We start from the raw sequence: 23,082 nt of genomic DNA, 5'->3' as shown, positions 1-23,082 counted from the left end.
TGAGGTTCTTAAAAGAAGGCCCATGTAACTCAATTACAGAGTGTGAGTATGAGGGGTGGTGGCTTGAGATACAATCGGTGAGGTAGGTGAGGGTGATTTGTTGCAGGGCCTTCAAGGACATGGGAGGAATGTGGATTTAATTCAAAGTGCAAGTAGAAGTAGTTAAAAAATTTTGAGCAGCAGAGTAATGATCTGATTGTATGTTTTAATGTAATCATTTGGACAGTTGGGCTGAAAATGCTTTAGAGGGGGTAAGTGACAGCAAAAGGAGCAGTTCTGAGGCTTTTGTAACAGTCTAACCCAGGAGGTGGTGGCTTCAAATAGGGTACTGGCGGTGGATTAAGAGGAAAGTAGACAGATTAAATTTTATTAGAGGTAGAATTAACTGGACTTAATGATTTTGTAGTTAAAGGAAAGAGAGTTGTTTCTAGTTCAAGAATGACTCATGTTTCTAATTTAAGCAACTTGGTAGATACAGGTGCAGTATATGCTAATATATAGAGTGCAAGAAAATAACAACTTGGCTTAGGAGAATGAGTTGAAATTTGGGTATATGGAATTTATGTTGCCTGTAGGGGCAACCAGCTGGATACCATTTATGATGAGCTACTATATGCCAGGCAACCATTTGTAGTCAGTTATTTATTTTGAAACCCACTCTGTCTTAACATGCCCTTGCTCTTCACGACTGACTTATGTTTTTCTAGATGTTGATGAATGTGCTACAGGAAGAGCCTCCTGCCCTAGATTTAGGCAATGTGTCAACACTTTTGGGAGCTACATCTGCAAGTGTCACAAAGGCTTCGATCTCATGTACATTGGAGGCAAATACCAATGTCATGGTAATGAAACCCAACCATTGTTTTGTGTTGTTTCTTCCTAGAGCACTGAAAGGTCTCATCTTGTGGTGTTGGCTGGAATGTCAGGGGCAGGAGAGAGTACTGGCATTAAATTAAAGAAACCAACAGACATCCAGTTCAACCACTGGTAGTTCCCAGTCCACATGTACTTTATTTCTTCTGTTTATCTGCCAAATTTATGTAGACCATCACATTGCAAAAAAAAAAAATCATTTTTGAAACTGTATGTATTTTTCATGTCATCATATTTATCTCCTAAATAAACGTCTTCTTTTCCTACTTTCTGATGCAGACATAGACGAATGCTCCCTTGGTCAGTATCAGTGCAGCAGCTTTGCTCGATGTTATAACATACGTGGGTCCTACAAGTGCAAATGTAAAGAAGGATACCAGGGCGATGGACTGACCTGTGTGTGTGAGTAGCACTTGTCTCTCAGCTTTAAATTCTAGCAGAAAATACAGGATTACACAAAGGTCATTGCTAGGGAAGATAAGAGTAAGACTGATTATCAAAGAAGTATAATTATCATAATTGGTTACATTTGTCTGTGATTTCCACAGACACAGGTATTTTTAAAAACTAAGAACTTATTAATACATCATAATCTTAAGAATATTTTAATCTCTTTACTGTAGCTAAAAAGAAATTATAGAGTCCTCCCTGAGAAATTGCTTTTGTTAAAATCAGAAATACACGTTTGCCATTAGCATTAGATTTTGATGGTGGGATAACTTGTATATATTCTACATTTTTTCCCTCTGTTTTATGCCTCCTCACACTACTATTAAAAAATCATTCCTGGCCAGACACGGTGGCTCATGCCTGTAATTCTAGCACTTTGGGAGGCCACGGTGGGAGAATTGTTTGAGACCAGGAATTCAAGATCAGCCTGGGCAACATAGTAAGACCTGTCTCTACAAAAAAATTTTAAAAATTAGCCAGGTGCAGTGGTGCATACCTGTAGTCCCAGCTACTCAGGAGGCTGAGGTGGTAGGATCACTTGAGCCTGGCATCTTAAGACTGCCACGAGCCCTGTGAGCTGTGACCATGCCACTGCACTCCATCTTGAGCAAGGGAGCGAGACCCTGTCTCAAAAGAAAAAAAAAGTCATTCCCATATTTATTTCCTCTACATCCAGAACTGTTTTACTTTTAAATTTTTTGTAAGTTTTATTTAGAGTAATGGTTATGTTAGTAGATAAACATGAAAAAACCCCAAATGTCATAGTTTAAACAGACATTTCATATAACAGAAGATAATTTTTAAAATTTTCTGAGTAAAATATTGACTGAAAACCATGGGGCATAAAATCATGGGGATTAAAGGGTTTTTAAAGGGTCATATGGTCATTCCCAGTCTGGAGTGTATCATTCCAGGCAGATTAAATATTGATTCTTTTTGGTGGATATTATCAAGGAAATAGATTCCACAAATGATCTTTGCAACCTCTAAAAATGTCTCTTTAAAAGAAGTTGTATCTATCAGTAAGGAGAAAGAAAAACCGACCATAAAATGCCATGTAGAACATTTACTGAAACTGTATTTATGCAGATTGAATTTATATAAAGTGTGGATAAGAAAAGTATTTGTCTTTAGACAAGTCTAAACACAATTTTATAATATATATGTAGCACAGGATACGACATAGATTCTAACTATGCATTTCTTATGTTTAAAAAAGCTTAGAATGTCTCTGCATTTTAAAAATTCTCATTGATTGTCTTTTCCACTGCACAAATATTTAAAACTTTTTTTTGTTGCAAATAATATATATTCATTATAGAAACACCAATATATTTGTTACATACATCCAAAGGATGAATATATATGTATATATGAATATGCATGTATGTGTTATATGTATATACACACATATATTTGTTATTTGGAAAATAGTATGACTTACAGTAGGTAATATTCTAAATGTGAAAAATGATACTAGTTGTCATGAGATTTTTTGTGTGTCTGTCAGTATAATGCTTCACTTTTTAGGGAGGGATGATTACATACTAATTTAAGTTTTAACTCTTTCAGATATCCCAAAAGTCATGATTGAACCTTCAGGTCCAATTCATGTACCAAAGGGAAATGGTACCATTTTAAAGGGTGACGGAGGACATAGTAATTGGATTCCTGATGTCGGAAGTACTTGGTGGCCTCCAACGACACCGTATATTCCTCCTATCACTACCAACCGGCCCACTTCTAAGCCAACAACAAGACCTACACCAAAGCCAACACCACGTCCTACTCCACCACCACCGCCACCACCCCTGCCAACAGAGCTCAGAACACCTCTACCACCTACAACCCCAGAAAGGCCAACCACCAGACTGACGACTATAGCACCTGCTGCCAGTACACCTCCAGGAGGGATTGCAGTTGACAACAGGATACAGACAGAGCCTCAGAAACCCAGAGGAGATGTGTTCAGTAAGTCTAATACATGTTAGCACATTTTCAATAGGCTCTTTGTGATGACTTTTCAACCACACGCCATGCCTTGAATAAGAATGAAACTCCTAAGAAGAACTAGCTATGTAAAGTCATATGTCCTTGTTGACAAATGTAATAAAAAGCTGCATAAAGAGTCAGTCTAATTGGGCAAGCAGAAAGAATGTGTGAAGCAAGGGAAGAAATATCACAAAGTCGTATGGTAGGTGGCAGCTCTTAGCCAGTATGGAAATTCTGACATAGTTGGATTTACTTGAAAACTCTCAGAGGTGGGGAACTTAACTATATTCCATGCTATTTTACTTTTAATTCAACCCTTCATTCATTCATTCATCAGTGAACATTTTCTAATGTCTTTAGAGTGCCAGGGAGGCCTTCTATTAGCCATTGGGATTATATAAAGATAAAACAGAAAAGGTCATAGTCTGGTGGGAAAGATGGTTACTGAGAAGATATCAATGGTAGTATGTTAGTGAAAGAGATCTGTGTAGGACACTATACGAGTGGAATGAAGGGATACCTTGTCAGTCTTTGGGCAGGGAATATTCAGGGAGGGCTTCCTGAGTGAAATGAGGCAAGGTGGACGAGGAAAGGGAGAGATTTTAGTTAACGAGGACAGCACAGCAAACACAAAGAAGTAGGAAGCAGTGTAACAGGCAGTAGACTGCTAGTAAATTGGAGGGTCATGTCAGGGACAGATGAGAGAAGCTGGACAGATACCCCTTGGATTGCTGTAAATTGGTGGTTAGACCTACAGTGGGGCTGGATTAGATCAAAGACTCCCAGATTCTTAGCAGGTGGCTAGGCAAAACGTAGTGCCACTAATGGAGATAGAGGATACAGGAAAAGAAGCAAGTTTTGAAGGAGGAAAAGGTTGTTACTTTTACCAGACCAAAATTTGGATTTTATAACTTTTATCTGTTCCCTGTATTTATCTGTTTGTCCTGTGTAACTTCGCTTATTCTTGGTTACCTTTGCATTCACCACTCCTATCTCCTCTTCTCCTTTATACACTACTAGTTTATGTTATTCCTTTTCCTGTCTCCATTGTGAAGCTAAATTGTATGCCTTTTATATTGAATACCTTTATAACATTTTACCATGTTAAAAAAATACTGACATTAATATTAGTATTTAAAAAGGAAAATAAACCTGATGTGGCAGCTCACACCTGTAATCCCAGAGCTTTGGGAGGCTGAGGCAGACCAATCGCTTGAGCATGGGAGGTTGAGGCGGCAGTGAGCTATGACTGCACCACTACACTGCAGCCTGGGTGACAGAGTGGGACCCTGTCTCAAAAAAATGAATACATAAAATAAATAAAATAATAAATAAACTGGAAATTAGAGCTGCATTTTGCTCGTATGTGACTCTCAATTAAATTTTCTCCTCTAGGTAATTGTCCATTTAAAGAAAGATTGTGATTCTCTAATTCTGATATAGTCATGTATGTTTTGGATAATTGATATAACTTTTAGAGAAATTAGACTGTAGCTCAAAATATACATTTTATATGTGCATAACTATCTTTTGAAATTTATATTTTTGTAATTTTCTCCTCACTCCCTCTCTTCGTCTCAGATACTGTCTTTTTCTATTACTCCTTTCTAAATTCTCATCTCATTGTGATCATACAATGGGATTTTTATTTATGAGTGCTTAAGTAATTATGGTATTTATATTATTTTGCTTCCTTAAGATAACAGGGAAATTTGGCTATTTAATATAAGATGATATGCTAAATAATTTTTTATTATGATGAAAGAATATATCTTTCTGAGAATTTTAAAAAGTATTTTCTTTTTAAAATGTTTCTCTTTATTTCCAGTATTCCTCTCTATGCCAATACATATATGAATTTAAAATGACACTGAAGTTCACCAGTAAAATTTAATGTGATAAAATTGGGGAAATACAGAGTTCCAATGATGTTTGGGAGCATTCATTGTTAGAGAGTGTGATCTTAAAGACATGCCCTGGGAAAAGATTGTCTTGATCCAGTTCCAAGGCTGTTGCATGCCACAGATAGCATTGCTGCCTTTAGAAACTCCTGCCAAAAATTAAATTCCACTCTCATTTCATCTTCAGCATCTTAGCTGCTTATTAAGTCCAGCATATGTGAGAATGCTTTAGAAGCTTTTACCTCGCTGTCTAGGGATTATAGCATATATTCTAAATAAGGCAAGGGCTCCACGTTTTTAATTCAGGACAAATAACTAATGTCTGTTCACTGTGAAAACAGAAAGGAACCTTAGCACAATTCAGTTCAACACCATTTCTTTACTGAATATTTTCTTCACTTCTGTTATAACTTCTTAAATTATCCTTATTCTCCTCAGGTCTGAGAATAGAATTTAGCTCACCTCATTTCATAGATTTTTTTGGTGATGTTAATTATGGCCACTATTTGGCAGTCTCCTCCACATAGCCCTCTACTTTAACTGTGTTTTTCTTTACATTGAAAGATATTTTTAAATGTTAATTGTTAGTTGACAAATAATAACTGAATATATTTATGAGATATGAAAGATTTCTTTTAATGGAAGAGGTTGTGAAACAGAGCTTTTCCTTATAATGTATGTCCATTGTTCCCCTGAGAAAAGACTGTAAAAATATTCTAAAAGAAAATCAAGGAAGAAAAAAAATCATAACAAGAACACATCTTCAGCACAAACTTCTTCCCAAACTCTAGACCTATGTCAGCTGACTGCTTAACCTATCCAGTTGGATGAAAATAGACGTCTCAAACTCAACACATACAGAATTGTTCCTCTTTGTCCCTTAAACATGCTCTACTCTCAGGCTTTCTTATCCCAGGTAATGGGACCTCCATCACCTGTTGCTAAGGTCTAATAATGTGGATTCATCCTTAATTACTCTTTTCATACATACATCCAATCTGTAAGGAAATCCTATTAACTCTACCTTCAAATTATATTTAAATGTAACCATGTTTCACCATGTCCAATGCTACCACCCTGGCCCAAGTCATCTTTCCCCTGGAGTACAGGTCTAAAATCCTTTATCCAAATGACTTGTGGAATGCAGCATTTTTTAGATTTTAGAAAATCAATAAGGTACATATACTATATAGTATACACTGAAGTAGTGAAACATATTGATGTTTCTCTAGTGTTTTTACCGTGAACATTCAATGTTAATGAAAGGAAAATGATATTAACTCAGAGGTTATGTCTCACAGCGTATATTTACTAGCTTACACAGATTTTTTAATGCTAGAAAGATTTCAGACAAATTTTTATTTATATTTTAATTGGATCCTGTGATGGCTATTAAAGAAAAAAGTAATTCTCTCTAGAAAGTATGAATTGAACTGTTGGCAAATGTGACCAAAATCAGAAATCAGATTTTTTTAAAGTTATGTGTACATTTGTCTATAGAGTTATAATTAAAAGTATTGTGCTCGTAGGCAGTCTGTGATCTGTGGCATGTTATTGTACCTTCCTATGCCTTAAAACAATGTTTCCTGTAAGTATTAAAGGATCATTGACACTGGAGTTTTTGTTCATTTGCTACTTCCAGAAGAAAGGGGTACAAAACAGAAAAGTTACTTAAACTTCAAGCAGTTGGTTAGATATGGTAGTTATAATGGACTTTTGGTATTTTAATTTGGGGCCTAAAAATTTTCATCTAAACTAACATTAATTATCCAACTGTGAGATCCTTATGAGGTCTTTGTTAAATCCTCCCAATCATATCCACCATCTCCAAAGGTGACTGCGGTCCCTTTTACTAACTCATCCCATCATTGGAGCATTCTTCCTTATATTTAACCTAAATTTATGAAACGACAGTTTATACCTTTTTAATATTGGCAGATACTTAGGGTTAATGGACACAGTTGTTCATTGTCTCCAGATCCCATACTCCATGTACTCAAAGAACACTTTCAGGAAATGACTCACTGTTTCTTCATTGGGCCCAATAATTTATATTTTATTAATCTTCTCTTAGAAATACTGTTTTTCAACCCACTTAGCAATCTTTTTGGCTGGCACTTTGAACATTCTTCATTTTCCAAATCTGTCACAAATGATGGAGTCAAAGATACATAATAGTCAAATCTGACCCAATACTGATCACAGGGGATTTCTTTTAATATGTTTTATAATCTAAATCATTTCCCTCTATTGAAAAGTAGAGATTTATGGACAACTATTTAATCTCCAGATGTGTTTTTCTCAAATGGTCACATAGTGGGCACTGAAAAATATTTGTCGAATGGAATGAAATGGAATTTTATATTGGATTTAATTTTTTTCATTCTAAATAATCCTTCATATGCTTGACTAGCTACATTTTACTTGTTGGTTCTGATATTCCTTCTCCAAATAATCAAAGAAAGTTAATTCAGATTATGATTTTTTCCTTATCCTGATACAGCTTATTATAGCCATTGAAAATAAACATTCCCTAGGAAATTCTAAGTCTAATATACTTCTAATTTTTAAGCATGATGCTGAGAAATAGTGAAAGGCATAGAAAAGGAATATGAAAATAGCATTGAAACATTTGGAACTGAGGGGTTTTTAACTACTACTAAAGATGGAATATTATACTGAATCAGAAAACCTAGTCTTGATTTTCACCTCTAGTATTTATGAGGTACATGACTTTGGACTAGTTACTGTGCTTTCCATCTCAATTTTTTCATCTGTAAAATGGAGGGAATATTCTTAGCTATCCTTCTGATAGAGTAGCTTCAAAGATCAGAGATAATACAAGGGAAAGTATTTGTGAATTCTGAATTACTGTGAAATGTAAAAGATTACTGTGTTTTGTTTATTACTATAAATAACCTTGATGGTGAGAACTTAATATGTGATTAAGGATGCAACTTTTAATGTGTGATATGAAATATTAAACACATTTTTAAAATAATTTTTTTGAGACAGGGTCTCACTCTGTCACTCAGGCTGCTGCAGCTCCAGTCTCTCAGGCTCAAGTGATCCTCCAGCCTCAGCCTCCCAAGTAGCTGGGTAGCTATTTATTTTTATTTTTTGTGGATACGAGGTCTTACTATGTTTCCCAGGCTGGTTTCCAACTCCTGAGCTCAAGCAATTCTCCCACCTTAGCCTCCCCAAGTGCTGAGATTCTAGGCATCAACCATTGCACCCAGCCTAAAAATAATTTTAGCTTGAGGGGCCCTAGGGTTTTTTAGATTATATGACTAGAAATATAATAAGATGTATTTACAGGGCTAATCCTATAGGTACAATTTGAGCAACGCTAAAGTTATTTGATATAGCATAAAATTCTTGTTCTTTGATTAATGAAACACACTTGTGCTTCTCAAAGTGTGTTTTACAGATTATTATTTCTCTGAATTATTATGCAATTGTATGCTTTAAAAAGTTCTAAGGTCAAATGTATTTGAGAAATCCTAGGTTTAGCCAAGTTAAGTCAGTTTGTTAACTGTAAGACTTCTCAGTACTTTAATGTGCTAACAATATTGTAAATCTTTAAGAGAGGCATATAGTGTATCTTTTCCCAAGTTGTTTTAACCATGGGATTATTTGAATCTTGGGTTTAGAGTTTATTGGAATCAACTTTAGGTCAGGCTGGGTTAAACTAAGAAGTATGGAGACCTCACTCCACAAAACCCAACATCCCTCACTAATTAGCTCTCATTGCCTGGTTTTTGAGACTAATGGGTTGGTCTCAGATTGGGGAGGGCAGAAAAGTGCTGCACAAATTTAGCCAGAAAAGCAGCTCTAAGTGGTGGTATGCCTGTATGGACATCATAGGTTTGCTGCAGGAGATTGTTAAAAAGCCACTTTCCAAAGACAAAAATCTGATGTCAGTGGGGTTGGAGCTATCCCAGAGCAAAGAAAATTGGAAAAACTTTCTGCAGAACCCAAAGTAAAGGAAGTTAGGGGGACATGCTTTCTGGTCTAGCAATATGTAATGAAATCTTATACAACTATTAACCATAATATTTTTGGAAAATATTTAATAATTTGGGAAAATATCCATGTTACAAAAAGGTTACCTGTAAGGTACAAAACTGTACATGCCCTTTGACTCCAATTAGATATAAAATACATGTCTGCATATGTCTGGATGTATATAAAAGTCTGGAAGAAAAAAGACCAAAATAGTAACCATGGATATATCCAGTTTATGATATTTTGGGTGATTTTCATTCTTTTTGATAACAGTAATTGATGACAGTAGTTCATTATAGCAGTAATTCCTTCGGAGAGGGGGCAGAGTAATACAACCCCACTCTTAGCAGGAAAGTGAGGATTCTGATTCTTAATCATGTTCATTTTATTTTAGAATGATTTTTAAAAATTCATTGAAGGTTTTATTAACTTCTATTTTTAACCTTTCAAAATTTCCCTTACAATTGAATGTGACAAATATGTCCGATTTTAGCTAGGAAATTTGGATTACGAGAGGGAATACGACATCACTTGGACCAGGAAACAGATTTTTTTCCCCCAGTATTGTCAGAAGCCCATTTTAATTAAAATAACATAGGATGTTTATTTAAGATGTAGATTCCTAATCCTTAAGACACATTTACTAAATCAGACTTACTGGGGAAAGTACCTCTCAGCCTTTTTTTATTTTAATTAAATATTTTATTTTTATTTTATTTTAGTTTTTTTTTTGAGACAGAATCTTACTCTGTCACCCAGGCTGGAGTGCAGTGGCACAATCTCGGCTCACTGCAACCTAAGTGATTATTGTGCCTCAGCCTCCCGAGTAGCTAGGATTGCAGGCATGCACTACCACACCCAGCTAACTTTTATAATTTTAATAGAGATGGGGTTTTGCTATATTGCCCAGGCTGGTCTTGAACTCCTGGCCTCAAGCTGTCCACCTGCCTCAGCCTACCAAAGTGCTGGGACCATAGGTGTGAGGCACCGTGCCTCGCCGTTATCAGTCTTTAATGTGTACACAAGTTACAAGGGGATCTCTTTAAAATGAAGACTGATTCAGTGTGTCTAGAGTAGGACCTGAGACTCTGCATTTCTAACAAACCCACAGGTAATGCTTCTGATATGCAGTCCCCACTTTGGACAGCAGGACTCTGTCTAAAGCATAATGGCAGCTCCAACTCAGCAGAACTATTCTGGATGGAGTCAGAACTAGGCAAATGTTGGATATTAAAATATAGCAATTGTGCCTAGACATATGTCTATCTGACCCATATAAAATAAAGAGAAAGGCATTAATAGAAGCCAGATGATTGAACATAATATTATTAACATGTATCAGGTGCTCTTATGAGTGGCCATATCAGAGAACCAGCCTCATTGTTGCTGTTATTACACTACATGAGAATGTGCTGCAATTCTAAGTACCAAGCAGTAAGAAGAAAATGGTTTCTTTTACTGATTGCTGCATGTTGTCCTGAGGTTTTTCCCCTCCTCTCTCTTCTACAGATTTTACAGAATCTGTGGCTAGTTCAATCACACTGTTCTTAGTCATGGAAATATTATGGTCTTTCTGATTCTGTGTAGTGATGAGTAAAAAGATTGCTTCTCCTGAGGGGTGAAAAGGTCTTCAAACTAGTTTGCTTTCTAATAAACAGTAAGGCCTGCAGAGACCCTGAGAAGATGCCTCACATCTCCTTGAAAATTTAATTTCTGCTAGTGTTTTGAAGGAGCGAATTGTCACTGCTCACAGGTCAGGATCTGGTGCTGTGAATTCTGAAAGTTTTCAAGATTTTTGATTTATATTTTAATTAGATCCTGTGGTAGCTAGTAAAGAAAAAAATGTCATTCTCTCCAAAAAGTATAGGTGATTGTGACCAAAGTCAGAATCAGATTTTTTTTTAAGTTATATGCACATTTGTCAACAGAGTTTTAAGTATAAGTATCCTGCTCATTGCCAGTCTTTAATTTGGGGCATATCACTAAATTTTTCTATGCCTTTGTTTTCTCATCTGTAAGTCAGGGTTAGTAATAGTATCTACCTCATTGGGCTGTTGCGAAAATTAGATACAAGGGTACCTATAAAATTCTTACCATAGTGCTTGGCACATCATAATAACTTAATACATATTAGCTATTACTGCTTCTGTTGATGTTGAATTCATTTATATAGTAATGATAACATTTCCTACTTAATTCTTAAAAAGACAGCCTATGTTGTTTTCTAGTTCTGAGTTTACATGTTTCTCATGCTTCTTATTATGGTTCACTACAATTTTAATGTTATTTTTAACTAACTAGATCCTTTTGAAACAAATTGGTTTGCAAATGTGAGCGGTTATGTACACAGAGAAAATGAAAATAGAAACTTGCTGTTTTATTTATTCTTATTACCAAATATTTAGAATATTGTGTTTTATTTAGGTGTTTATAGTATTGTTAGACAGTTGTGATTTCAAAATAGAGACAACATCATCTCAACTTCTTTGCTGTGAAAATAATGACTAGTCTTTTCAGAGATGAATCTGATTAGATGGGAAACTTACATTATGGGTCTGATGAGTGCATCCTGGGTGACAGAGCGAGACTCTGTCTCCAGTCAATCAATCAATCATTCAATCAATAAAAGAGTTTCCCCAGAAACTCTGATTTAGTAAATGTGCCATAAGGATTTAGGAATCTACATCTTAAATAAGCATTCTATGTTATTTTAGTTCAGACCTTCCTGTGAGATAAAAGCTTCCATTCTTTGTATAAATAGATTTTTTTGGCCTGAGTGCATTGACACCTGTCCCCAGCAGCTGGTAGGCTTCTGCTCACCCTACAAGGTGTTTATGCTGCACTCAGTCCAAGTAGCCTTTATCAGAGTCTATTTACCACTTGAATTCTGATGTGAAGGACTCAGTCCTGGCAGAGCCCAACCCTCATGGTTCCCTTTGGCTTAGAAGAGAGGAGGGGAGGCTGAGAAAGGTGGATCACAAGGTCTGGAGTTCAAGACCAGCCTGGCCAACATGATGAAACCCCGTCTCTACTAAAAATACAAAAATTAGCCAGGTGTGGTGGCGCACACCTGGAATCCCAGCTACTTGGGAGGCTGTGGCAGGAGAATCACTTGAACCCAGGAGGCAGAGGTTGCAGTGAGCCAAGATTGGGCGACTGCATTCCAGCCTGAGCAACAGAGCAAGACTCAGTCTCAAAAAAAAAAAATTATCGTGTCTCCAATAAGTACCTCTGAGTTTTTCTAAAACTTTATTAAAGATTCCTACAATACATAAAGGGGAAATAGGTGTGTCACAAAACTTGGGCTCATTGTTGATTAGCTATGTCTGTGCTCCACCTTTCACCAGAGATTTAATTTTTTTTCCTATTTTGTTCTTTATTATTGTTCTTTTTCCTATTTTGTTCTCAGCCCAAAAGTGTCTTTGGAACTTTGTAGATTCTTCCTATGGGATGAAAGCTTTGACAAACAAGGTCTTATTTCTGTGAGTCCAACAACCCTTTGCTTTTGGCTTATAATGAATAGATTGCTAAAACTTTTCTCTAACATGGTTAAAGAAATTTCAGAAACTCATTTCCAGCCCTCTTACTTGCTTGTCCCCGTGATCACTTAAAATGATGATGCATATGTCCTGCATCTAGAGAGAGAATGGGGGAGAGGAGAGATCATCTCATAAAACCCTTTTCATTCATCCCCACCCTCCAGTCTGTGTCTCCAGAAGTCTCTAGGTTGTGCCACCAGAAACAGCCTTTAGAATATTAGGATGATTACATGTGTACCATTCTCTTCAATGAACTAAACTCCTAAGCATAAAAGTAATTTAAGACAGTGTTATCTTTAGTCATTTAGTCCAACAACAAATGCCAGAACTGGCCTGGGTAATGCCATAGGAACCACCTTGTTTCCTATGGAACAGAAAGAGAAGTTGCAAACCTACCTTTGCTAAAGAATGCTTACATTTGCCATAGTTACTCTTGGCAAGAAGTTGAGCAGTGGGAGGTGTATGTGATAATATTTACATTTACTTCTCTGTGCTTACTCTTAATGTGTTCTGGGTAAAAATACACAGTTGGCTATTTGGGAAACCTCATTTGTGAACACAGGTTATATAGTATCACATCCCTGGGGAAAATACATATTTAATAGAAAGTGCATGGCCAGCATTTCTTGCAAGAACTTTCCCGTTCCTTTTTCTGGCTGATTTCATCCCTGACTCCAGGACACAGCAGCCATTAGGAACTACTGTGCTTCTCAGCCCAGTCAAACCACGCCTTTATCCAGCTGTCACGCTTCAGTACCTGTACATTCCCTTTCTTTTAGTTTATGCAGAAGGCTGTAAGAAGCAACAGGCAAGACATATCTTTTGGTGGGTAAAACACAGACCAATGGTAGAAAGATTCTGGGGACATTTTCTAAAAGTATATGAACATTCATGTTTGATGTTAATTTTAGTCGTAGTTGCCCTATGACACCCACTCTCTCCTTCCTGTTCATTCTCCAAGCTGCTACCGGAATGGTCATTTCAACATGCAGACCTGATCTTGGCACTCTTCTGTTAAAATCCTTCAGAGGCTGCCAGTTTCCACCTGCACAGTCTGCCTCTGTCTCCAATTCCATTTGGTGCCCTTCTTCCTGCACCCTGCCCTTCTCCCCATGTAAGGTCTACAGCGATTCTGATGTTTTAGTCCCCTGCCTTTTCATTCTCCAGAGCCATAGCTCATAGTACTTCTTCTCATGTCATAGAGAAAGCGTCACTTCTCAGAGGTTTTCATGACATGTACCCTCCCCAGCCTAGCTCAGCCAGTCCCCACTCCCCACTCCCATACTCATGTAGCATCCTCTACTTACTTAAAGCACACATTACCTGAGGAAATTGTTAAAAGTCTGCCTTCACTTCTAGAATGTAGATCCAGTGAAGGGAAGAGTATGCTCATGGCTTTATAACAAGCTCCTAGCCCATGCTTTGTATATAGCTGATGCTCAGTTTCTTGATTGATTGCATAAATGAGTCGATGGAATAGAAGGAGGCAGAACAGATGGTGGAGGAATTGTATTGCTAGCTCTTCTCTGGTTCTTTTTTAGTTTCTAAATGTATAGCATTCTAATTCTAAGAATTAATGGTCCAGCTACAGAGAATAACAGATATGTGTTTGTTTTTATAAAGCATGTATGTTGTGTATTTAAGTTGAATATTAGCTGAAGTATCAATCAGGGAAAGAATAATTAGAACAATCATGTATCTGTGTCCATCCTGGTTATACTTCATTTTTGGGCAAGGCTAGTCATTCATTTTAATTAACATTTTCTACATTGATCACAATAGTTCCCTTGAATCAAATAAAATGTTTGAATTTTACAAACATATTTCAGTTTCATAGCCTTGCATTCAACAAGTGTCAAGACGATTCTAAGTTCTCTTTGGGTAACCAAAATACAAATAACAGACATATAATTGCTATTTACATGTGATCTAATAGAACCCTCTTTTCTTTAGATGTTTTATGTATGTTTTTTATTCATATTTAGATTTTTTTTAACAAACAATCCCAAAAACGTAGAATTACAAAAAGAAAACCAACACAAATAAAAAAAAAAACCCATCATTTTCATTTCTAATACTTAGATTACCACTATTAGCATATTGGCATATTTGTCCCTCTTTCCTCTAGTCCTATTTTTTGGTTTGTTTTTCTTGTACGTGGTTGCAATTATAACATAATACTGCTTGAATGATTTGTTCTGCTACTTATTCACTTAATATTTTCACATAAACTGTAAAGTATGTCAGGGAGTAGGTAGTGTTTCTTCTCTTGACACTTCAGTCGGATGCTCTTAGTAATCCCATACTGGTATGTGTGAGGAAGGAAAATTAAATGATTTGGTATAGTTATAGAGTAGAGCACACAAAATTGTAAGAACCAGTAGCTGCTGAGCACTTCTGGTCTCTAAATTCCCTGGAATGTTTGCCGATGGATTGTAACGAAGGTGTACATGATCATCTGCTGCTAAATTAAATGGTTCTTGGAAACCAAGTGCATAAAATATTAATAAACCATCTGACATTTTACCAGGTGTTACATGACTGATTCTTTGTGTTGCCCTTTTCTAACTGTATGATCTAATCTCTTTCTTCATGCAGCTTTCTTCATTTCTCAACATCCTCCACCCATTGTGAACTCCTTTCTCTAAATTTTCCAAGCACTTTCTTTGGATTTTTCCTGCCTGAAACCCTCTTTCTTCCCTGACCCCAATGCTATGCTTTTTGCTTGGAAAGTTTCATCCTTCCCCTTTCAGTTTAAATTGTGCTTCCTCAGAGAGGGCCTCTTGATCTCCCTTTGTAAAACAGGCTCCCTGTGCCAGCAAACCTTTACATCAAGACTCAATTTGCCATTTGACTGTCCTTCATCTGGGAGGAAAAAAGAGGCGGAGGTTGAAAAACTGTCATAATGCCTCTGCAGTGTGGTGCTTTAAGAATTGAGCCTATTCCATTTTGGAGATGATTTACGTAAGTGAAAACAAGAGAAGGGACAAAACGTGTGATTGTTCTATTGGGTTTTTATGCCTTTCTCTGTTGTGAGAAAGAAAACATGCTTGTCTACAATTTTGTAATAATTCTGGTCAGTAACAGAGGCACTCCCCTTCTCAGAGCACCAAATAAGGAAAGTGTAATTGGATGTCCTTGCTGTCAGTCATCTGGACTATAAAAGAGGGAAGGGGATTGCCTCACCCCCCAGGCACCCACAGTCAGCTGTGTCCCTAGTGCTCCTCTTCTTTCATTGCTGCCCAGCTGGGTATATTTCAAGTCTGGATTGTAAGAGGGCAAAGGGCTTCACTATTTTAACGTTTGAAACAAAAAGGAAAAAATTCAGGAGCAGTAAGCTAAAAACAACTTGTGCAAATATTATGGGATTATTACTTAATTTTAAGAATTTTTGCTAAAAATAATAGGAGCATCATTGAAAAAAGAACCCCTTTGAGTGATGTCTGTTTCATAGTGTTCTACATCTCCTACTCCCTGCCTTATAAAAATAAAGTTAATTAATTGAAGTTCTGGCAAAGAGAAGGGAGTATTCCCTGGCCTTAGACCAAGAATTCCCCTCACCACCACCAACATTCCCATGCATTTCCCCACCAGTTACTCTCCATGATGTCTTCCTTCCTAATCCTCATCAAAATCTCAAATTACAGCACTCATTTATCTCCATATTTAACTTCTGCTGCTCCCCTTAGAATTCAAGACTTGTAAGATCCAGATCTTCAGTCTTGTCTACCCCATTCACCCTGTCTCCTCAGTGCCTGCCACAGTGGTTGACATCTGCTTGGCAATCAAATATACACTGATTGAATAAATAAATCAATGATTTAGAGGAATCAATTATTTTTTAAAGTAAATTCTTATGCTTTGTCTCACTGTGTCCTTTGAGGAAAAATGTTGATAAACTACATGGGGTTCTAATAGGATCTTTGCATTCACTCAGTAAACACTTACTGAGTGCCTATCACCAGGTCAAGCCCTGGAAATGCCACCCGAATAAGACATGATTGATGTCCTCCAGGACCTCAGAGACTAGCAGAGGGACAGACACGTGTGTGTAAATAGCTGCAATTTTTTTATGAAAGCATGTAATAGGGGCTTATAAACATGAACTCTTGAGGTACAAGAGGGAAGAATTTGATTCTGCCTGGGACATGAAAATTTCCACAAAGGCAGTGATACTTAGGCTGAGCCTTGAAGGAAGAGGAGATTTTTGGCAGTTTAATTAGCAGGAAAGAGAGCACTAGGTCTGAGACGTGAAAATGAATGGCATGTTTGGATAGCATTGTGTATTTTGGTGGAGTAGATTGTAAACACTGCCCCAAGAAGTTTGAATTTGATCTTAAAGGAGCCAGAGAACCTGTTTAAGCAAGGGAGGCTATGGTGGGTAATGTATAGAGGAGTACAGCAATGTGCAGCATTCGCTGGGGGCGGGAGCAGATGCTGTGATTAGAAACCAAAGCATTTACTTCCATCGTAGGTATTTTCAGTTAAAATAACCTTAATTTAAAGATTATAATAATGTATCTCTCATAGAGATAAATTTTAGAATTTAATAGAGATGAACAGTTGCTCTATTAAAATGTATTTTCCAGATGAAGACTTTTTAAATTATTTTTCTTAAATTGTAGAAACTTTTGAAAATCATTTTTTAAAAAATGTACCCAGATCACTGTGCAGTATAAATCACTGCAGAACAAACCTCATGAATCTTAGATGTAATTAAATATTTGGATTCATCCAGATGAATAAAATGATAAGGTCTTTTCCTCCTGCCCTTGTTAAAGGTCATGCCTCTTTATCAATACCTCACACACACACACACACAAAATAAACTCAAAATCTTTCTCTTGCAGTTCCACGGCAACCTTCAAATGACTTGTTTGAAATATTTGAAATAGAAAGAGGAGTCAGTGCAGACGATGAAGCAAAGGATGATCCAGGTGACACACTTTTAGTGCCATCATAATGACATTTTACTGTTTCTTTTTTCATGAAAATAACTTATAAATGTAGATTGATTGGACCATTTGGGAAAATTATACCTTTTTTCTTTAACAACTCAAATTTCCTTTGTAGTTAAATGAGTTGAGCAAAAAAATTATGAATCATCATTTTATTTTTTAAAAATACATTAAAGTAGTACTTAAACTGTGAAAAGGAAATCATATTTTATGAGTGATGATGTAACAGGGTCATAATTTGGCAATACTTGTGTGTTCTATTTTTACAGATCAGCATATGTGCACTATTGTGCTGAGGAAGGATTAACGTAATTTCCCTTTGGTCTCGTGGAAGAAAGCTCTGGTTATATGGATAGGAGAGAACACTTGTTGTACAGATACTTAGTTCACAGATTCATTTGTTGTTTTTTGTTCATTTTCTGATCCATTCATTTTTCTGGTTATTTCCTTGTAGGTATTCTGGTACACAGTTGTAATTTTGACCATGGACTTTGTGGATGGATCAGGGAGAAAGATAATGACTTGCACTGGGAACCAATCAGGGACCCAGCAGGTAAAACCATTTCATTTAACTTCTTCTGGTACACATTTCAATTTGATACTCTCTGAAGACTCCACTGCTGCTAATCAAGTCTACTGTAACACATCTCTGTGTTTACTTAATAAAGATGGTCAAAAAAGGACCATGCCTAGCATTTATAGTTCATTTCTTTAAGAGAATTAAATTTGTTAGCTATCAACTAGCATTATATTAAAGGAGACAAGTAGTTAATTAAAAGGTCAGCAAATTTCTCTCAAAAAGCTTGATAAGTAAAATATTTAGATTAATTATTGCAAATAATTCTCAAGTTATTTGTAGCACTCATTCCCAGGAATAAAAGAAGTAGTATAGTGGTATATCAACCGTGGTGATAGGTAGTCCCCGGTTATTTTTTCTTTGTTTTTTTTTTCTTTTTCTTTCTTTCCTTCTTTTTGTTTTCACAGATTTGAGTAGTAATAGAAGGACGCAGTGGAAGTTTCTGTAAAGTTGTGATTATCCCTGTGAAAAATTTCACCCTAACTTGGATGCTGAAGAAAATGGTTGTAAATCAGCACCACTCACTTTATAACAAAAGGGAGATTTATATACAGTTCCTTGGAAAGCAACAGAGTTTTAAATTGCACAATTCCTGTTAATCTAAAGTTTTAGTACTCATAAGACATCTTTTCTTCTAGATTCAAGATAGCTTTTCTTCCCTCAGTTGTTAAATCTTTTGTGGATAAGGCCTACTTAATGGAAGGGTGAGGAGTTTGGTTTCATTTTTTTTCCTTTTTATACTCCTGATTATAGATTCTAAGAAGAAAAGATACAAAATATGAAGGAAAAGCGTGTTATTTCATTTTTTTTAAAAGCCTGGTTCTTGAATACTATACCGGGTAAAAGCACCAAACACGCAACAGTTAACTTGAGAGAGTTTGTATCTTTTTTTTTTTTTTAATAAGATACATCATCTTTTATTTTTCCATCTCCCTTCTCTTCTTTTTTTTTATTGCATTTTAGGTTTTGGGGTACATGTGAATAACATGCAAGATTGTTGCATAGGTACACACATGGCAGTGTGATTTGCTGCCTTCCTCCCCATCACCTGTATCTGGCATTTCTCCCCATGCTATCTCTCCCCAACTCCCCACCACCGCTGTCCCTCCCCTATTCCCCACCTCGGCAGACCCCAGTGTGTGATGCTCCCCTCCCTGTGTCCATGTGTTCTTATTGTTCAATACCCACCTATGAGTGAGAACATGCGGTGTTTGATTTTCTGTTCTTGCGTCAGTTTGCTGAGAATTATGAGAGCTTGTATCTTAAACCAGCTCTTGTCAAACTTCATTGTGCATGCAGAGCAGCTGAGGGCCTCATTGAAATGTGGATTTTCATGCATTTCTAACAGGCTCCCTGAAGAGCTCTATGGTGGTCCTCAATGCACATTTTGAGTAGTGAGGTATTAAAAAATTAGTCCAAAAATATATTCATTATATCCCCTAAGGTTGAAATAGAGATACACTTAAAAATTAAAATGTGAGGCAAATTCCTAAAAATAGGAATATTCAATAAATTCAAATTGGTTCTTATATTTCTTTTAATTGTAAAAGAAAATATCATTTAGTGCCTCACACACAGTACTCAGTCATTCTTGCATTGCTGTCTTACTCATTTAAGGTTAACTCTGAGCAGGACAGTGTTATCATTAATGTCGCAGATTCTGTGAATAAGAGAGAAACCAACATATGTATGTGTATGTATATGTGTGTGTGTGTATATATGTGTATGTATATGTATATATATGTGTAGAATACCTATGACAGTCCTAGCTCATTTATCATCTCATCAATTTTATTTAATTGTACCAATTAAAATAAATTTATTTAATTGCTACAAGGTGGTAGCAATTTACACTCCTACCAACAGTATTTGGAAAACATCCCCAACAGAAATTATGAAAGTATTTTTTTAAATCTCTACCAATCTTATAAGTGAAAAGGGGTCTCTTTTAATTTTACTTTGCATTTCTTTTATTGTGAAAAGTTGATCATGTGTTATCATCTTATTCACTCTAAGAAGCAAGTAATATTGTCTTTATTTCACAAAGGAAATATTGACACCCAGAGAAGTAACCTGTTTCCTAAGGCCACAGAGCTAGAGAGTGGTGGAATTAAGTCCAAACCTCTCTGTACTACTTACTCAGGCTTCTAGGTAGGCAGTTCAATGCCCGGAATGTCCACAGCATTATTGTGTTTTTTACTGTCCCGTGGCTGGCCTCAGTAGGTGTGCATGTGGTAGTGTGCATGATCTGATTAGCAGATCACAGACCTGTAGATTAGACTGACTCACCACTGACCTGGAGTAGTTTGCTACAGAGGAGAGATCTTTGGCAGTCATGTGTGATAGAATGGTGAATAATATTTATGGTCATCATGAATGATTCTTTCAAGTAAGGTACATTGGGGAGAGTAAATCATGGTAAACTCAGGAGAATTCGCTGCACTTCTATGTAAACAATCTATGTAAAATACTTGATTTTTATAATTTAAATGCTGTATTTTAGAACCAAGTTAGTGCTTTTCAACATTTTTTTATTTTTCATCATATTTGTAAATGTTTAAATTTGTTGTGACCCAAATCTCTCTTTCTCTGTGGTGGAAAAGTGAGAAGAGGGTTAGAAATTAGAATGGTAGAGAAAGAAATTTGAAATCGTTATTGGACTGTGTTAGTACAGAATAAATTGAAAGGAAGAAGTGGTTGCTGGAGTGATTGGATAACTCCTGATGATTGGCTACGGTTTTCTAGAACTGGAGGCTGCTTTTCTAGAACTGGTCGAAGTTTTTACCAAGAACTTAGAGAAATAGAACACTGAACTTCAGTATTGAAAATAAACTGACCAAACTATGATTGACTCAAACCTGGAGAGGAAGTGACTGTGTGTACTGACACAACTAGCATTCAAAAGATTAGATTACTGGGCCACAATTAAGAGGGTGAGATATAATGGGGTTGAGTCTAAGCCATGGCTGATAGTCTAGAAACCAGTCACACAGCTGAGTGATATGTCACATATGACTAAGTGTAGAAGACTTCAGAGTTTTAGTGTGTAATGAAATTAATCTAAGTGAACCTTGTGATGTTGTTGCCAAAAATATGGACCATTTCTATAGAAATATGGTATTTTCCAGAATGAAAAATCCACTTTGGTTAAGTGGAGAATCCACTTTTGAGAATTATTTTTTTCTAATATGAAAATCATAGAGTTAATTGTCACTTAGGAGAAGATGACCTGCTTGGAAAGGTATCTCAAAGTTTGTGAAAAACAGGTGAAGGAACCCTAATGTTTAGCCTGGAGAAGAAATGATGCAGCAGGGTTGCTTTTCAAATGATTGATTAGGGTTAGAGTTGTTCTCTGTGACCAAAAAGGGATGAGAAGTAGGATTGATGGGTGAAAGATACAGGGAGATTCATTTTGGTTCACTCTCATCTAAAAAGAGAACAGGGTGACGTGGAAGGAGTGAGTTTTCTGTTGGTGGAAGCATCTGACTGGGTGACGTATGGCAAGATATTGTTAAAAGGTTTTGAGCATCAGATAAGAGTTGGATTGGAAAATCTTTAAACCAGCTCTGACAGCCTGATTCAGAATGCAATGTGGAAATAGTCCCAAGAAACTCAGTGAGCAGGGTGCTAGCTTGAAAAGAAGGATGGGAAGACCAAAAGATGGCAGAGAGTTGGAAGGTAGGAGTACATATGTGAGGATGGAATTGCAGGATATATTTTTAGAATATACTGGGAGAATAATAACCATATCCTGATGGAAAATACTAATAAAGCCTGCCTTTTCCTGGCTTTTTCTTCTAGAAAATCCAGACTGTGTGTGTGTGTGTGTGTGTGTGTGTGCGTGCGCGCACACGTGCATGTGCATGTGTGCATGCGCACGTGTGTGTGTGTGTGACATGTGAAGGCCAGAAAAGAACATAAAAAATCAGCCGGGTGCAGTGGCTCACGCCTGTTATCCCAGCAGGCAGATCAACTGAGGCCAGGAGTTCAAGACCAACCTGGCCAACGTAGTGAAACCTGTCTCTACTAAAATTACAAGGGTTAGCCAGGCATGGTGGCAGGCACCTGTAGTCCCAGCTACTCAGGAGGCTGAAGCAGGAGAATTGCTTGAACCTGGGAGCAGAGGTTGCAGTGAGCCAAGACCGCGCCACTCTACTCCAGCCTGAGCAACAGAACAACACTCCACCAAAAAAAAAAAAAAAATTAACTAATAATTTCTGTGTATTATTCTAATTACCAAGCTAATTGTTTACCTATTTCTATCTAGATTATACCACTTATAATATATGTGTGGATATCCAATTATGGATGATTTTAATGGTGTGCAGTTCTAATCTAAGATCCAGATTTGTAAATATTCTTATATGTTAATATTTCTAAGAAAATTCTCAATTAAAACTCACAACCTTAAGAAACAGCTGCAAATAAGTGCATTTGCTAACTGCCTAATAACTGTGCTATTAGGTTTTATCACGTTCAGTCACAGTGAGATGTGAAATTAACAATGCCTCTAAGAAATGGAAACTTGTGCTGCTGACAGACATGGTGATATGCCGTAGGTATGTAGCTGTGGCCCTGGGGACACACCCTTCTCCTGTGTGTGTCAAAGCTAGACCTAAGGCCCTTTTCCTGGAACCTTGATCTCTGGAGAATAAGGCTTAAGGGCAACTGACTCAGCAGTATGTCTGCCACTGATAGCTACAAGGAATTTGCTTAAATGTAGATCAACTATGCCAGCATGTACATACAGGTATGTCTATTGCAGCATTAAAACATTATTTTTA

General features: G+C 36.7%; 1 protein-coding gene across 4 annotated transcripts in view; it reads left to right on the top strand.

The window, feature by feature from the left end:
* NPNT (nephronectin) overlaps positions 1-23,082 on the top strand; it is a 73,693-nt gene that overhangs the window by 42,734 nt on the left and 7,877 nt on the right. For all 4 annotated transcript variants that reach the window (XM_021676400.2, XM_021676398.2, XM_021676399.2 and 1 more), the window contains 5 exons: positions 708-842; positions 1,153-1,275; positions 2,896-3,294; positions 17,614-17,700; positions 18,176-18,274. In XM_021676400.2, coding sequence (XP_021532075.2) covers positions 708-842; positions 1,153-1,275; positions 2,896-3,294; positions 17,614-17,700; positions 18,176-18,274 — 843 coding nt within the window. The remainder of the gene's footprint in view (positions 1-707; positions 843-1,152; positions 1,276-2,895; positions 3,295-17,613; positions 17,701-18,175; positions 18,275-23,082) is intronic.

The sequence above is a fragment of the Aotus nancymaae genome, unplaced genomic scaffold, assembly GCF_030222135.1.
Source record: "Aotus nancymaae isolate 86718 unplaced genomic scaffold, 86718_ANA_hifiasm-v0.15.2.pri h1tg000033l, whole genome shotgun sequence".
Lineage (NCBI taxonomy): Eukaryota > Metazoa > Chordata > Mammalia > Primates > Aotidae > Aotus > Aotus nancymaae.
This window is presented reverse-complemented; position numbering and strand designations above follow the sequence as displayed.